General features: G+C 37.4%; 1 protein-coding gene across 1 annotated transcript; it reads right to left on the reverse strand.

Moving 5' to 3' along the window:
* Positions 1–216: 216 nt before the first annotated feature.
* NTS (neurotensin) lies at positions 217–12,806 on the reverse strand. The gene is made up of 4 exons (XM_071423322.1): positions 12,539–12,806; positions 8,411–8,472; positions 2,062–2,286; positions 217–585 (listed from the first exon to the last, which is right to left on the reverse strand). The coding sequence occupies exons 1-4, from the start codon at positions 12,597–12,599 to the stop codon at positions 439–441; spliced, it is 495 nt and encodes a 164-aa protein (XP_071279423.1). The 5' UTR covers positions 12,600–12,806; the 3' UTR covers positions 217–438.
* Between the last annotated feature and the right edge of the window lie 5,239 nt (positions 12,807–18,045).

The raw sequence follows: 18,045 nt of genomic DNA on the forward strand, positions 1-18,045 counted from the left end.
AACATAAAATACTGTGGCACTTCTTACTACTATATTATTCAAGAAATTTGTAAACATTTACATGTTTGAGGTGTTGCATTAAGAAGCTGTATGATTCTCAGTAGGATTTACGGACAATATCAATTTACTTGGTGTTTTGTTGGTGTGCTTTATAAAACTGCAAAAGACTACAAGATCGTTTGAAAGCATGTTGAAATCTCAGTTTTGTACAATACATCATGCTTAAAAACTAATTTTATTCACAAATGTATTAGTCCAATTATCTCAAGTAGGAAAAATCCACAATCAAGAAACAGCAATTGCAAAAAAGACACAGCTATGTTATCATCTTGATTTTCCAGAGTATATTTTCACACAAGTATGATTTTAGATTTAGATAAGATAACCATAATGCACAGTTACCTATGAACTAAATATACATTGTTTTCTTCTGCTGCATCAGTAATATGAACTTCTCTTGAGTATGTATGGTCTTCTAGCTTTGTTCACATGTAGCTGCCGTTTCAGAATATAGGGATTTTTTCTCTTCATGATTTCTTTTTCTTGGCTTGAGTTCTCCAGATCAAAACCATCTTGCTGTAGTAACTGTAGGATGCAAGAAGAGACACATTGTTATCTACTTTTTTTTGGTAATGAAGATTATAATCTCCTCCAAATTTTAATAAAATATTAACATTTTTTTTGCCACCAATAAAATCTGTAGCTGCAGCATTAATTAAAAAAAATTATAAAACTCAAGACACAAAACTAAAATCAGGCTAAAGATGAGCTGAGCCTTACAGAAGTGATTTTTAAATTCCACTTCAACAGATTAGATAACTGGTTTTGACTAGAGATGAAAGCTGGTTTATCCTCCTTAGACCAAAACTCAAATAGACTGAAAGTTTTCTAATGACTATCACTCTGTTATCACACGTTTAGGTTAAACACCTACATGCACTGCTTGCTGGTTTCAGTTGTTGAGAAATATTTTATTCTATAATTTCCTGCAAAGCAGGGAACTGTGATTAAGACATATGGGTTATTGCATATTTGGTTCTAGGGTAGTTCCTTTCCAGCAATAAATGCACTGAAGAAGAGCATCTTCAGAAAACTCTGGTTCTCAAAGAGGTTGCAGTCCTTTGCATGGACCACCCCAGCTAACATGAGGATTGGGAATATAAAGAGTTATGACAGCAAAGCAAAACAAAACAAACAAAACCCAAAACAAACAAACAAACAAAACCAAAAAACTACCAAAAATATCTGGATTCATCTAGACTGTACATGAACCTGAGATAGGTGAAGAAATTTGCTTTACTGGAAAGTGGGTAGTGACACTGAGTTATCTTTTTCACTACACAAAGCAGCTATAAGTGTAATATCTAACAATGCAAGTGGATTGTGGCTAGTGTGCTTCTGTGTAGTCACTGTAATCATTGTACTAAACTAAATATCAGAAATGGACTATAAACAATCACTGTTGAAGAGCAGCAATCTTCATACAATCACAATGTCAACTTCCAGGGCCCTCTTTAGGTATAGGGAAACCAAAGCAGGAGTTACCTTGTTGCCAGTTTCCTAGCAATGATAAGAAAACCAGAATACCCAGTAAAATGGTATGTACACCTGGGCATGTATGCCTGCATTTTGAATCCCGTTTGCCTTAGGGTCTTCAAACAGAAACACTGGGTACATTTATTTATGCTTCAATAGATCTATAATAACCTCATGTCTGTTAGGCAGATATTAATTATATTTTGTGGCGTAGTGATGACTTTCATATGTTTGCTTGGTTACCTGAAATGGCTACAAAGAGTGAAGAAAGTATGCAGTTAAGAAAAGTTCTCATTTATCCATGGGTTTTTGTAAGAAACATACACTCAGGTCATCAGAAACTGCACTAATTCACTGCTCATACTGAAAGAGGCATATTAGAGGTACTAGAGAATATAAAAAAGGGAAGGAAAGCTCAGACAATGTGATAGAGGTCACACGGATATGGATTTTACAACATCACTAAAAACAGAGTCTGAGAGTTTAATAGCAGTAGAAATATGCATTTGTGATCATTTGTGTTACCTCCCAATGCTGAAAAGCTCTGCTGTGGCAAACTTTTTGGAGTTGATATACTGTCAGCATTGCTTCCAAGCTGAAGCCATCCAGAGCAGCAGGGAACTGTCTTCCTGGAACCAGATCCTCCTCATCTACCTCTACTGTTTCCCCCATTTGGTTGTTTATGTTGTTGACAAGATTGCAGACATTTAGCAGGGTCACTTTCCAGTAAGGAAGTTTTGCTCTGTTAATCTGAAAATAAAGACACCCACCATTTAATGTATTTTGGGTTTTTTGTATCCACGTGCTACATTCAAACGTTTTGTTAGAAACAAGTTTATGTTTCTGAAGTGCTTTTCATCTGGTCAACTTTTAGACAATAATTAGAGCTCAGAACTTAGGACAACTCATTTATTACACACGCCAAGTCGGCTTCCTTGCAGCCTTGCCCCCCAGGTAGATATAAATGATGAAAAAGCTCAGCTGCTACCAAACCAGAATGGCAGCATTTCATAGTCATTCTGCACAGGTGCAAACAAAAACACAGATGGAAATTAATATAATATAAATTCACAGGTGTAAATAAGGACAATGAATCAAACCCACTGGATAAATTCCCAGCTCAGGAATCCAAGCTGGATGCCTTGGTTGACTAGACACTCCTCCCTAGTTCAGCACAAATACCAGTCATCCCAAAATTCTCTGAGAAAAGGAATCCCTTTTTCAGAGCAAGCCATCTGATGAGTCTGGGTCTGAAGTTACAGAATCTGTAAGCCCCAGGAGTTTTGGATGCTGGAAAGTGAAGAGCCTGGGAGATGTTAATTGAAGATCTATAGGCTTAGGGAGATGGAGCAAAGACAAAACATAGCTGTGAAAACAAAGTACTCCTGATTTGGTAACTGGACTGAAAAACTGAGACCAACTGTATTTATGTGGCCCATCATGAACCTGTTATAGAAAGATAGAAAAAAGGAAATTTCACCATGGTTTGTCTCAAATTTTGCTTTTTCCAATATATTGCATTATGAATGAGTTCTTAAACCATTTTAAAGAAATGCTGGTAAGCATGATTTTTACTTTTCTACTGGTATTGTTTTTTCCAAGCAGTTGCAGCAGCAGTCTTCCATTTTGATTATCAATAGCAAAAATGTAAGTTTAAAACTTAATTCCTATCTCATCTACTGCTTTTCATTATTTTTGCCATTTTCTTCATTCTCCCACTACTAATTATTTCTTCTGCACTGTTTTCCTTTCAGTGCTGAGTATAGAATTGAGTTTCCTTCAACTAGAACTGGTGACATAGCAATCTCCAACCAAAAGCCAAATAGCAAATTCCTAGGTATTCCTTGCAAGAATTTCCTTGCTATGCACATTAGGATTAGACCTTACCTATGAACTGAAATGTAGTTGCTTCTTTTCCTGTATGCATGAAGTTAAATACAGGTATGACACTAACACAGACATTGCCTTTCACACATACTTGGAAGCACTGATTGAGTGTGGATGTAGTGTTTACTTGGCTGAACACCAGGTAATCACATAACCTGATTCTTTAGGGCTCCTTCCTAACAAAGGGGCTTTTCGTGCAAGATTTATGTATATTCATCACACTTGACTAATTTTTGAGGGAAAAAAAAGTTCAGAGAAATGAGGAAGAAACAAGAAAATTTGGCATCACTTTTAGCATTAGTTACAAAAAGTTTTCTTTTGTCCATGATCATTACTCCAACATAGATCTGATAAATATGTGCCCTTCAAAATAAGAATGATTTAGCCTTTTAATAAAACTGCTGTGCATTCTCAGATTCCTGACAATGTTAAACAAAAAAAAAAAAGATTATTTTGTTTTGAGGCTAAGAAATCAAATCTGAAATCGTATTTGGAAGCTTGTAATTGGTTCTGCACTCTTTACTTTGAGCTCATCTGTTTTCTCATTGAAGTACCCTAGTTAGTCTATCAAATTACTTAAAAAGATGTGACAGTTTCAAGATAAAATTATTCTCTTTGCAGAATATCTAATTTTATCAACAGAAGTTAAACTAGGGAAAAGATCAAATACCCAAGGCAATTTCAAAATGTTCTTTGGTCTGTTTTAATATATTTTTGAAATATAAAAATATGTAGCTTTCCATGAAAAATGAGGAGGCTTCTCCAGTGCACTGCTCTCTCCTGGGTATGCAAAAGAAATGTGAGCTGGCACTGCAACAGCTAAATTGCAATGGAGCATAGAATCTAGAGGTAGTGCTATGTGAGCAAGTGAGATTTCTGAGTTGAGAACCAAAAATATTCCAGTGGATAGAAACAGAAGAGTAAAGGATAGGGTAATTTTTCATGCCTTCTTGCATAATTTATAGAAACTTTTTGATCTAAAGTTACTGCTTCACGTCATTCTGCACATCTATGTATAAAGGAACTTTCCTCTGTGTATTAGTAAAGTACTTAAGTAGCAGATTTGTTTAGGTGAAAATTGTCTTAGCTCCTACTTATGAGATGAGGAGAAAACAAATTTGCACTGCTGACTGCAAGCTTCTAATTAATATTTCATTTGTTAAGGGAGTCTCATTCCTATTAATGCCATGAATCTATCACCTCACAGTATTTTTACTTGGATACTGCTTCTGACTTACTGCTACCATTAACAATTCAGTCAGAGTGAATTTTGGGTTATTTTAATTGAATGTGGAGTTTTCCAGGTCATGTCCAGTCACTAAACAAGGCAGTCATGTTATTTTTCTGCTCCGCTATCACATCAAGCATTAAAATCAAACCACTTTGCTTTTCTGGGTTATGGAAAATATCTGAGGCAGTTATCCTAAAGGTATATGTAAAAAAACAGTCTAAGATGATGATAATCCTAATTTTCAGATTAATTTATAATGTGGGATATATTTATATGTATTTTCCGCACAGATCTAATCAATATCAAGTACAGTAGCTCAACGCATGGTTTAGAAAACACCTACACAATAAAACAAGTAACCCTTATCTGCCAAGGTAGAACAAATTGTTTTAAGAGTAACTTGAAAAATATCTGGGAATAATCTGAAGAGAAAAAGGAGATTGAAGTATGAACTAGAATTAAAAAGGTATATGAATACTGAAGTGAATATAATGTATGTATTTCCACCATTGAACATGCTTATAAATAAGAATCAGATATATAATTTCTCCCACTTCATGGATCTTGAAAGAGAATCTAAGATCATCTAAGAAACTGAAATAAGTGTATTTCCTTCTTTGACAAGAGGCTTGTCCTATGCAAGACAAAAGAGATTTCCAAGTTACAATTTATATGGTATTTTATTTCCATATCTGGTTGAATGATATCCCTGATAGTTTGCCTAAGATACTTCTTTTGTTACAATCCATCCATACATCCCAAATGCTATTTTTCATTAGGGAAAATTATATCTGCTTTTTACATTCTTGTCTTTATCTAGTAAAAGCAGATAAAAAGCAAATTCATCACAAAGTAAAAATCCCTAGTTAGTGTAGGATCTCTATGGTTCTTTTCCGTGATAGCAGTTGAATTTTGTTCAGATTGTAACCATAGAAATAATATAGTTAATCAGACATACCAGTGAATTCTGTCAAAGAAGAATTTCTTCCATGGTGCATATTAATGCCTGTAAACCTAATTAATTTTTATGCAATGACTGAGTCAGGAAGTCACTAGCTCCTAGATAGCTGGATGTTCCTCCTACTTCTAGACAGCTCCTCAGACAAGGAGGCTAAACTCTCTGGGAAAATGCACTCATAAATAGGCATCCCACAACAATGAAAACTCCATGGGTCCATGGCTTCAGAAAATTGATGTTGGGTGGGATCCCAAAGGTGGAGTATATTCTAGGGTTGATATATTCTCCAAGGAATACTTTCATTTTACTTTTTTTCCCCCTCTAAATAACATAGTGTCAATCTTTTTGAGTTCAAAAAATATTCTTTGTGCAACTAGTGGTTTCAGGCAAGCATTTAGGAAGCTAGAAACAGTTATCTCTTTGCTATAAATAGAGTTTTTTTATTTAAAACAAGGGAGATGGGAGATAACTGTCCACATATTTTGACAAGTGAGGTTTTGTTCTTTTACCTGACCTTCAAAATGGCTTTTTGGATTTTATCTTAGGAAAAAGACAGAGCATTTTAAGGACTTGTTTGAGCCTTGTATCTTGGTTCAGATGTAACAGCAGGGAAGGGTGACAAACTGTATTAAGTGTTGAAGACAGATTGCAATAAGCATGAACTAATTCTTTAAGGATTGAGAGTGATTTAGCATATAGGTGACTTTAAGAGCAACTTGAAAAGGGGCAGCAGGCACTGGACAGCAGTCTGTGAAGTTAAAGGCATAAGGCAATTCTTCCCATAATACTGGATAGACTACTGAATATTGCAAAAGGTGTGTTTAGGCCCTGGTTGTAGTCTTTATACTATAGTCCACAAGTGCCTACTTAGGCAGATTTTTGTTCTATCAAATACTAAACCCACAAGTGATAATCCATTTTGCTGCACTTTCAGATCTCAGCTTTCATAAACAGTAATTATTTTCCCATCTTAATGCTGTTTAAATTGTTAGGATTTCCTTTGCTGATTACCAAGTAAGTGTCAAATACAGTCTGTGCAATTTAGCAGTAATTGCCCTCAAATGGAACCAGATCTCAGGCACAACACAAGACAGGTATTACACATACTGTCTTCAAATTTGTCTAACACACCAGAACCATAATTTGTTGTAATGAGGGTTAAAATCTGGTAGTGGACAACAGACAAAAAGTAATTTCAGTAATTAATGGGATTGTGATATTACTCTTGTAGAAGACTTGATACACAATTTTTAGTGTTTCTACCATGTCTTGCTTTGATGTCGAGACAACATAAATTCAACTAATGAACTTTAGATGGTGATTTAAGGCAGTATAATGCAGAATTAAAGCAATGAAAGCAATGTCTCCAACATGAATCTACTGCTTCTGTCAACTTCAAGTGTCAGTTGACTGTGGTAAATACCCTAAGGGAGCTAAACAGCAAGCTACATAACATCAAAAAACGTATTATGGCAAACATTGTGACACTATTAACTGGTGCAATATATTTGTGCTTTTGGAGTTACCTGAGCTTGTGTTCTGTGGTGAGAGGGAGGAAAAGATGGAAATTATGTTCACAGATCCACTAAACTCAGTAGCAGAAATACCAATAGCTGCAGGGTTTTATTCCAGGGCATCATATACCTTGCCACAGAGCAAAAAATCTATTTTTGTCAGCCTCTTACATTGAATACGTTTCAGAAAAGGAGAAGTTATTAAATCTTTCTGAACCTTAGAAAAGTGAGTGGCCAATGGGTTTATTTGTAATCTGAGGTTAACTTATCATGCCAGTAAAGAATGAGATCTAAGAACTGCCAGACCAGTTAAAGAAAATGCATTTTCTGGCTTCATACTTCTTCTAGTCTATCAAATAATCCTGTGAAAAAGGCCACATATATTTAAATGCAATATATGCAGAAGTCATCCTGGCAGGTTTTGTCTTTAACCTTCAACTAGTCATTGGCTTATGTAAATTTATTTTTGGGGGGAGAAATTTTTCATTTCCCATTTTATTAAATAACAACTTAAACTTTATTGGACTAACAAATTAAAATATTCACCTTAAACCCATAGCATTTGTTTCAGAGTTAGTTCTTTGTATGTTGTTGAAGATATATCAGACACATATGTTTCTTAGATCATTTATGGAAATTAATTGTGTTGAGAAAGTGTCTATCAGCCTGTCCAATACATACGTGCAACACTATCTGCTTCACCCTGTCGATATGAGGTTTTCACTGAATTTTTATATATTCATATTAAATAACATAAACATTATTCACAGTCTGGAAACCTGTCACGGAAATGCCATTTACAAAGTTAGTATTTTCACAGTCATGCCCCCATGTTCCTGTACTGGCACTATGATCAAAATCCTAAACCAAAATTGGCATATGTATTGACTGGTTTTGCTTTATGATTGTCTTAATTTTATATGCATATAGGAAGGGTTCTGCATAAAAATAGCACTTACAGATTTGACTCAAGGTTAATTTAGCTTTCATCGGGCATAATCTTATTGGAAACACATTTCCTCACATAAATTTACATCTCTGTACATAACACAGTTTTGACAGTTTAATGAAAGTACCAGTGTTACAGCTGAGGAACATGTTTAGTGTGTCACATCAACACCTTTATATTCCCTTTGAACTGGAGAAAATCTTGCACCAAAGTAAAACCTAACACTGAACTTTTATGTCTAGACCATAGGTTATTACTTTGTGCAAAGACTTTTGGGTTTGTAATGAGAATTCATTTGCTCCCTCCCTGTCAGGTAAAGGAAGAAAAATAATTACCTTTGATGTGTACATATTGGTCAATAAATCTGCTTCTAATGCTTTCATTTCCTCTTCTGAATCTGGGAATAAACCAGAAACATATGTTTATTATTTGATCATAAATCATGGACATTTCAATTCAGTATACAGAACTTAGATATTTAAATGGTTTTTAAAAATAAACAACAAACACAAACACCAGTGACCTAGAGGGACTGTTGCGAGTCTTCAGTTAACAGCAACATTATATAAAAATAAATACTCAACACATTTTTAAAGCATATCAAGCTTATTGAACTGAATGGAACTGTTCATTAATCTCAGCTACATAGCAGAAAGGCTCATTAACCTACAATTCCTTCAGTATTAAAAACCTGCAATATTCTTCATTATTTCCATAATAAATATTTGTAACCTTTACTTACTTTGAAAAAAAATTGAATATTTTTTCAAATAATATTTATTTAAGCAGTAATTATTTATGTAAATTGCAGTTATGATTACTTGACTAATAATCAATATTCTTTATTATTAATTAGGAATACTTAATTAAATTAATGGTATTTTTACTGATATGAGGGAACTGAGCTTGACCAGTTTAGGATACAAGCTCTTGGCAATGTATATACAAAAAGAAAGTATTCTGACTGGAAGCCTATGGATTTTCTTTACTGATTTAGTTGACCTTTGATAGCTCAGTAGACTTGCAAGACTTATGATTTGATATATAGGGTAAAAATTGCTGTGGAAAGAGAAAAAACACAGACACATTTCTACACACAGCATCACAAGATGAAGATGAGAATCGCAATGAAGATCTGGTGCCTTGGTTGCAGCAATCACAGCTCAAAGAGAAAAAATGTAAGGAATCAGTAAAGCCTTTAGGTGAAATACAGTTCCACATAGCTTTTACCTTTCCTGGAATACCAACAGTCCAAAACCAAACAATGCACTAACATTTCAAACCATAATAAACCAAAATATATTCCATATTTATATAGGTAATATCTCACTTTCAATAATCAATGCTGTTGGCATGTAAGACCCTACCACTGAATATGGGGATAGATTCGGCCCATGCCTTCATTTCAGGGATCATCACCATGTTGTGTCACTACCTTTCACAGAACATGTAAGAGACCACAAGAATGTGCTAATGTGCCACAGGTTTCTATCAGCACAGAAGCCACTCATTACAATGTTCTTAAAAATCGGTCATATTCAATCTCAATGAATATCACAATTACTATCACTTTGTTTCTTCTTTAGGAAGCTCTCCTAAATATCACTGCTTATTCACTTGCTTCTGATTTCAAGTCTAATTTATTTCTAATTACAAATGTATCCATGGTTTGCAATAAATTCCTACACTATAAATAATACCTTTCTATTTGCAATATTTACCCATCATGTATTTATTGAGAGGAATCATTGCTCTTCCAAGCTTAGTGCTTTTGTGTGTCCTTACAAGATTAGGAAACAAGTGCAAGATCACTGAGTCCTTTTGGTCAAAAACCATCACTCTGGAAATCCCACAAATGCTTCATTGAAAGGCTATTCCCAGATTTATTGGACTCTCACCTATTCTCCTTCCTTGCAAAAGCCTTGTATTCCCCAACTCATCAGAGCAGCTCTCTTCTGTCCCTGATGTGTTCTCAAGGGAGAACAGCATAGCACAGTTTGGTCCAGCAAGCTCAATACTTAATCACCTTAATGCTTAGCATTAGCTTCAGAGGGCAGCTGTCTTACATGTCTTTTGGTTTTGTTTGTCTTTTGTGGCTGAAAAACCCCAAAAACCAGGTTAGATAACAAGATAGTCTTTTATTCCTCAGATTTCCAACAGTTGTGCTTTTCTTAAAAAGGATCTTCTAAGAGGAATTTCTATTATTTCCTAAGCCACTGCATTTTGTATTGTTGCACTGCTTCTTATTCCTATTATTTAGGTCATCAAAAACTTCCATGTGTCACAAATATCCCCTTCCTCTGTAGGGATGCTCCTGTTCACCTTTGCATTACCAACACAATAGATTCATTCATTATTTTTAGCATCAAAGCAATGGCATTTAAGTGACTTGCTGTAATGCTGATCTACGACCAGTCTTATTCAATGTTTAAAATTTTCATATTAAATAGGACTAGTTGTAGACCAGTCAGCAAGTCTCTAACCAGTGATTTCCAACCTAATGCCTTTTAGCCCCTTGAGCAGGAATAGCAGTCAGTTTTGCCAGCTTTACCATTAGCCAAAGTTCTGCTAGCAGCACAAGATCACCTCAGTTGAATTTCTGTCAATGATAGCATCTCCTGTGAGCAGGTGAGCACACACAATGACAGCATCATGATTTGTGGGCTCCTGGATCACACCAGCTGAGAACAATAAAAGCACTCGTGCCTGGTTAGCACCTTTGTTTCTCTAAAGGATGGAAGGTAGCTTCCACATATCAAGTCTGGAAGATAGCTGCAGGCATAAAAGATGGGAAGGAAGGTATTAAGAAGCATTTGGATTGGAAAAAAAGAAATCTAGAGGACATTATTTAGGAGTCAAGATTTCTTGAGTGAAGAATAAAGCAAGGCTTGGAGGGAGAGAAGGAAGCATGTTCACGTAATTCCAGAGTCAAAAGAGATGGATGAGGAGCAAAAGCATAAAAAGAACAGACTCTCAGAGAGCAATGTATAAAAAGGCTGGTTACACATTATTGTTAAAATCAGAGAGAAATTCACACGGTTTGATGTATTCTTGACTCCACTGACAAGAAAAAAAGTTTCTACTCATATATTCACATTTTAAAGGAATAATTATATTCTACAGGTACATACTTACATCTGCAGGCAAAAATTTTCAAAAAAATTCATTTTTTTAAATAGTATAACTGTCCATATTAGTTACAGATTATTTGAACCCCATCACACAAGCTTTTCTGTGTCGTTTCTCATTTACAAATAATTTCAAATTTTCAAGCAAATAAACCATTGTGTCAGTTCCCCACACACTTTGGCTTCTGGGGCATTTTTTATGAACCTGTTTTAGTTCCCACTTAATTTATTTTTACTTTAGTAGTCTTTCATTAAGGCTCTATAACGAGTTGAATTTGAAACTGCTTCACTGAAAATACTAGTAAGGAACTTGTTTAAAAAGCTTAGAAATATATGGGGAGAAAAAAAATGTTAAGCTTTGTCACTGAATCATGCATTCTCTATAATATACAGAACAGTTATATTTAAACTGTAATAAAATGCAGATATCAGATGGTTTACATTTTTCTTCTGCAGGGGAATACAAACTGTAAACTTCCATCTAGAGTGAGAATTAGGAATTCTGAGTCCCTCCGAACACTAAAGTTGAAAAATAAAGTTACCTGTAAATTTACCCTGCAATTTAGTGGAGTTAAAAATCAATTTTCAAGTTAATTAAGATTGGATTTTGCAGGCTATTCTGCTGCATATCTATGTGCATACACCTTTTTAACTCACTATTTGGTCATAAACTTTAGACATAAATGGCAGATGCTTAAGATGTGTCATTTTTCAAAGAAGCAAGAAATGCATTTTAATATATTGTCCTCCTTTTGATCTTTTTAAAGCAGTTGCTTTGGAGAAGAGATGCATTTACATCAGCCTCTTACTGTGTGATCTGCCTGTGCTTCAGCGGTTTTTTTTGTAATAATTTCAGATTTGTTGTTCAACTTTTTCTCTAGATAATAAAATTGTATTTCTCTTTCTAAAAAGCAACTGAAGGGCATACATATTCATGTTGATTTGGATTACAGCAGCTATTCATGAGTTGCAGAAATTACAATTTGTATCTTAATTTGGAAATACATGACATTCAATGACAATACACGACAATGAAAATACATGACAACCAAGCAGATGGTCTGCACTGATTCGTATTTCCAATGACTAGTCTACACTAATTGCCGTGGTATAGATGCTGTGAGGAGGAATGGAGAAAGTTAGAGGAGCGGTATAAAAAAATAGTGATGCTGGCCAGAGCCCGTTATCAGAGGCGGCTCCCGGGCGCCTAAAGGGGACAGCAGGAGGAGGCGAAGCGACTTCACTCCGCGGCTGTAGGTCCCGCTCACGGCTGCGGGAGCGGCTCCGCGCCCAGCGCTCAGAGGGGCCGCGGGGCCGGGCGGAGCGGGCACTTACCTGAGCAGAGGCTGCAGGAGGCCAGGGCCAGCAGCACCACGCACACCAGCTGGACTCTCATCCTTGCCGCGCCGCCCTCTAGAAAGTAAAGTCCATAAATCCTAGGGAGAGACGGAGAGAGAGAGAGAGAGAGACAGAGACAGAGAGACAGAGACAGACAGAGCCCCGCCGCTCCTCGCCCTCCGCACGCGTGCTGACGGGCGGCTGCAGGCACCAGACGGGGGACCCAGACCCTTCCCCAGCTATATAAGCCGCGGGGTGATGTCACGGCGGTACCGCCATCGCCTCCTGACGAAGCTCCCTCCCTCCCTCCCTCCCTCTCTCTTCCCCCCCCCGTCCCGCTGCCCCCTCCCCGCCGCTCCGCGCCCGCTGACGCCACTCGCCGCCTGACGCACTCGGAGCCCCGCGGGGCGCGCAGCGAACCCCCGCACCCACGGCCGCGGGGCGCGCCCGGCACGGCTTTTCCCGAAAGGGGACTATCCTGGCATTTTATTATTATTGCCATTATTATTTCTAAAAAAAGTTTCCGCAGGTGCTCCGTCCCCCGGCGCGGGGCCAGGGGTGGGGAGCGACCGCGCCGCCGTCCTCGTGCGGTTGACGCCCTTTTTCTTTCATCTGTATAAACCTTTCCCTACAGCAAGGGAAAGAACCGCGCACCGGTGACGGCAGGGATGTTAAACCGGGGATGGGCAGGAATGCCTGACATGAGGCACGGCAGGGATATAACCCTGGCCGTGGGTAGGAGCGTTGCATCGGGCACGGGTAGCAGAAGAAAGAGTCGGGAAGAAACAAAAAGGGAAGTCAGAATGTGTGAGAGATGGAGCAAGATAACAGGAAAAGCCTCTTGACAGAGTGCTTCATAGATGCGCAAAAAATTGAGACCCGACCGGGCGAGACTCCCTATTACTTCTGAAGAGCGCTTGCCACAGCCACCCGCTGCGGTTTCAAGAGAGCGAGCGCTCCTCAGAGACATATCTCTCGGGATGTACTTTTCCCTGTTGATTTTTCCACTAGGTATCCTTCCTCAACGACGAGCACGGACCAGGCTCCGTGCCAGCGCCGCAAGGTCGGAAGGGAGCAGGACACGCCGGGACCCCGGGCGGCGGCGGGGCGGGCGCGCTCTGCCCCCGGCGGGGCGCGGGGTCCCCGTCCCCGTCTCTGCCCCGCATGCCCTGCCCGGGAGCCCGCATCTGCTCCGGGCTCTCTGCCTCCCACCTCTCACAGCTCCTGAGCCGTAAAGCCCAGAAAAATGACCCGAAGGTGAGGGCAGGGTAACCTCCAACGTGTGAGTATAAAAACGCAAAGCTGAAGACTGGCGTCAGCCCCCATCGCGCTACTGCTTTTGTTGTGAGGGGCTTTTTTTTGTTGTTGTTTTTCTCTACTCAGATACAGACAAATGCTCCATATGTTGAATACAGATAGAGATACAATGCAGAACATTTCTGTCTCTCTGAATACATTTAAGGACAGATCCACGTGTCACACTTAACAGGAACACACGCTGCGAGCAGATTCTTCTGTCGTGGATGTTCCCCTCACCGCGGAAATGTTCCTCTAAAATGCAAAGAGCAGAGATGGATGCTGTTTTCCTCCCATACCCTCTGTGATTGAATAGGTGTCGCAGAAACAAACAAAATTTTCGAAATCCTGCCATAACGAACACCTGGTGAGAAAAGTTTAATTAACTGAATTCTTTCCTCCCTGAAACAACTTTTGCTGTGCAACAGAATTTAAATTCAAATGCTGCATTGGTTTATGCTGAAATAAATACCCACAAAAATGAAACAGAGTGCACTGTGGTGGTATTAGATGTTTTAAGAACACGGGTTTTTGCATATAGTTGGGAACACATCCTTCTGTACTACTGAGAGAGAAAATAAAAATAAACAAAACCCCCAAATCCCCCAAACATGTTTATCAACTTTTATGGGCTGTGCTAGTCTACCAGAAAGTTTCAGCTCTCATTCATATGCCTGAGAACCCAGGTTACATGAGGTAGACACTTGCACTTCCCTCTAGTCCTATTTTCTATTATTTCCATGATATAGAAAACCCAGTCTGCAGCTAATTTTGCTCTGTGGGTGTTCAATAGTTCAGAAAGCTCTATGAATGAGAATCATATTTCATAGATATTTTCTAGTGCCCACTTTCTGTCACAGAGTTCTTCAGTAGTCTAATTACCCATATTCTTATGTAACTGGAATTTAAAGGACTGATATTTTTTTCCTCAGGAAGAGACTAATTGCCATTTTTCCTGCCATTAAAATCTGCGATCACCTAATTGCTGCCTTTTTTGTTTTCTTTTTTTTTTTTTTTTTCCCAGAGGTAATATGAAAGGGACAAATATATGGTATGTTTTGAACCATATTTTTTTGCCATTTGTCTGTTTCCATTTTCTTTTTCTTGGGAACTGACAAGGCAGAAACTTCAGTGTTGAAAATCTTCTTTGCTTTCTTACCATGTTTTATGTTCCTGATGTATTATCTTCAAGTTCCCTGGATCAGGCTCAACTGAGCTTGGATAATTATATTTTTTTTCAGTAGAACTCAGCTGTCATCTGTTTCTCAGATACTCCTTTACTTACTTTTTCTACCTCTTTCCTACATCTGTACCTTGTACTTCTTCACAAAGAATTGTATAATAGGAATTTTAACCCTTTCAACAGTTAATTTCCTAAATCACCTCAACTTCAAGTCATCTTCATATCACATTTCCCCCAATGCAGAAGAGAAGCTGCTATAAGGAGAAAAGCCAACCTCTTTGCAGATCTGTCTCTCTCCCTTTTATTTTTAAACATTCTTAGCTAAAGAAAATATTTATAACTATTCATTAGTGCAAGTCAATTTCAGAAGCTCAGTTTATCTTTACTTGCTCTCAGCATGTGATTTAGATGGCCTGTCCGGGCCTATAAATCAGGTCATTCACAACTGTGAGGCACTGGAGATAACAAAACAATCAGGTAAATGGCAGATTCATGGAAGAACAGATACATAAACCTCTATTTACTTTGTCATAAAACTACCATCATAGCATATGGATAACACCGAACACAAAAGCTGTAATCACCAAACAGAAGGAGAGAACAATTCTGCTAATGTTCCTGCAGTACAAGGTACTGGGGAGTACAATAAGGAACTCTCAGTATTACAGTTATCAGTCTTATGTCTTTGGAATAGAAATAAACACAAAATGAATTTAAGAAAATTCAAGATGCTCAATCTTGCCATTAAATATATTTATGTCTCAGAATTTTTTTATGTTTTTTTAATTTTTTTTTTAGCTAAACCTAGCAGTAGTTATACAAGGATGAAAACTCCAAGAGGAATAATTCTGGAGGTGGTCATCCAGAAAATGTTTCATATAGCAAACTGGCTAAAGATACTCAAAATCTTAAATTTGATTTTAGATATGGTGGTTAACCTGCTTTACCCCTACAACAGTTTGGCCATCAGCAGTTTAGGTTAACATGCTGGGCAGAAAACTGATAACTCAATTTCTATCATGTCAGATAAAGGGACAAGCTCAAGCAAAGCAGAAGGACAGACAGGCAAGGGAATTCAAAGCACATTTAAATCAAGAATGTAGTCAGACACTGCAGCAGAATTTCCCAGGCATTGTGAATTCTCAGCATCTCTTTTCCTGAGATTAAAAATAAGTCAAGGGGGTTTATTGTGTTTGGTCAGCACAGTGATGCTCAAAACTTGATGGTGTATTCAACTGTTGAAAGTCCTGGAGACCACCTCTGCTGCAAAGGATATCAGAAAAGAATTCAAAAATAAAAGGCAGATGGTGCTTTACCCATTAGATCATTTTGAGCATCCTCTCTACTTCAAAGCTAATCTCCTTTAGTCATTCAAGGACTCAATTTTTTAGATTTGTGAGGTTGTGCACTTTAAGGAATCCTTGAGAAGTTGACCGAGTAGTACCAAAGAGCTTACTGATACAGAAAGAAACCCAAACACAGCAGCAACTACATTATTGGCTGAATCAGAAGAATTTCTTGATATGCAACAAATTTCTGACACATTTTAAGGAGCCAGAAATCTGTTGAAACTTCCTGGATGTCCAATGAGCTCACCCTTTGTGCTTTAAAGTTCTGGGGTCTAAAACTGTGAAAGTGTCATTCTGTGCATCTTCTCCATATGAGGTATACATGTATGGCAGAGATTTATTTTTTGATGCTTTGGAGTTCAAAACAGCAACACCATCTCAGTACCCTGGGGAATCATGATCCTCAAATCACAGGAAGCTTAAAAGTAGCATTTTAACAGAATAATCTGAAGTATCATTTCTCTTTTTTATTTTTTTTTTCCCATTAAAGAACCACCGTTATATTTCCAGAACTTCGGAATTCTCTTAACTCTTCTCATGAAAAAAATAGATTCTATATTTACATTACTATAAAGTAAACACAACATGTATGCATCAACACACCAACAGTTAAAACAACTGAAAATACAAAATTTTAGGACACAAACACACATATCTATAACTATTTGGAAATTGTTTAATAGAAAATAGGCCATGAGAAAACAATCTTAACTCCTACTCCAAATTTCCATTTCCTTTTATTTGTTTCCCCTTTTACTAAAATCCTTTTATATGAGAAAGCAAACAGTGCAGTTAGTAGTGCCACCACAGTGTGTCATGGGAGTTATGCTTCGGGCACCTCCTCCTTACTCTCACTTCTCAGCAATTCATTCCCAGGTTAGGCTGAATCTTTCTCATTTCTCTGATTACACATTTTCCCCAAATACCTAAGTTAATAAATTTTTAATTTCTCTCCAGTGAGCTATGAATATTTTAATTTAGGTTCCAGGGTATAATATATACAGAGACATGGGTGAAAAGCCTGATATAACTTTGTTGAGTATTGAATATTCATGTAATCCACTGTTCATCAGACTAAACATGCTTTGAAATTTTGTGTTAAATTGATGAAATAGTTAAAAGTTGCAAAATTATTGTCTTAATACCGTTACTGTTGTTCTGATAACAATGACTACTGACAATTCCTGAAGGAGTAAAATTAAATTGATTTCAGAGGGTTGACTCTCTTTGTCCCATGATATTCAGTTTTTGTCAGCAATTATTCTTCAGCATTCTGTGGAACATGTAACCAAAGACATAAATATGCACTGTTATATTACACTGGTTCAATTATGCCATATAAATAGGAATTGGACTCCACACTCTGAAACTTTTGAAATCATCTCTCCTGCCTCCTATACAAATTTCTCGAGGAATTGTGCTTTTCCCTTGTACCCAAAAGAGAATTTACTTTAAGTGTTTATTTAAAATCACACAGCCATTAAGAGATTTTGAATTAAAAATACTGAGGAATATTTCCTCTGTGCACAGTAAAGAGGCAATATATGATTAGTACTGTAAATCACTGAGAATATGGGGAGACCTTCAACTTGATCAGATAAGAGCTCTTCCCCAGGAGTCCTTAAGAGATTTCCTAACAACCAGTAGCTTTTCCTTTTTATTCTCTTTTTTATTCT

This window comes from Agelaius tricolor, unplaced genomic scaffold (genome assembly GCF_023055355.1).
Source record: "Agelaius tricolor isolate 1412-34295 unplaced genomic scaffold, bAgeTri1.0.p SCAF_3, whole genome shotgun sequence".
In the NCBI taxonomy this organism is placed as follows: Eukaryota; Metazoa; Chordata; class Aves; order Passeriformes; family Icteridae; genus Agelaius; species Agelaius tricolor.

Coding starts and splice junctions, on each gene's coding strand:
- NTS (XM_071423322.1), bottom strand. CDS start 12,599: ATGAGAGTCCAGCTGGTGTGCGTGGTGCTGCTGGCCCTGGCCTCCTGC. Junction 8,473..12,538: donor CTCCTGCAGCCTCTGCTCAG/GTAAGTGCCCGC, acceptor GTTTATTCCCAG/ATTCAGAAGAGGAAATGAAA. Junction 2,287..8,410: donor CCAATATGTACACATCAAAG/GTAATTATTTTT, acceptor CTTTATTTTCAG/ATTAACAGAGCAAAACTTCC.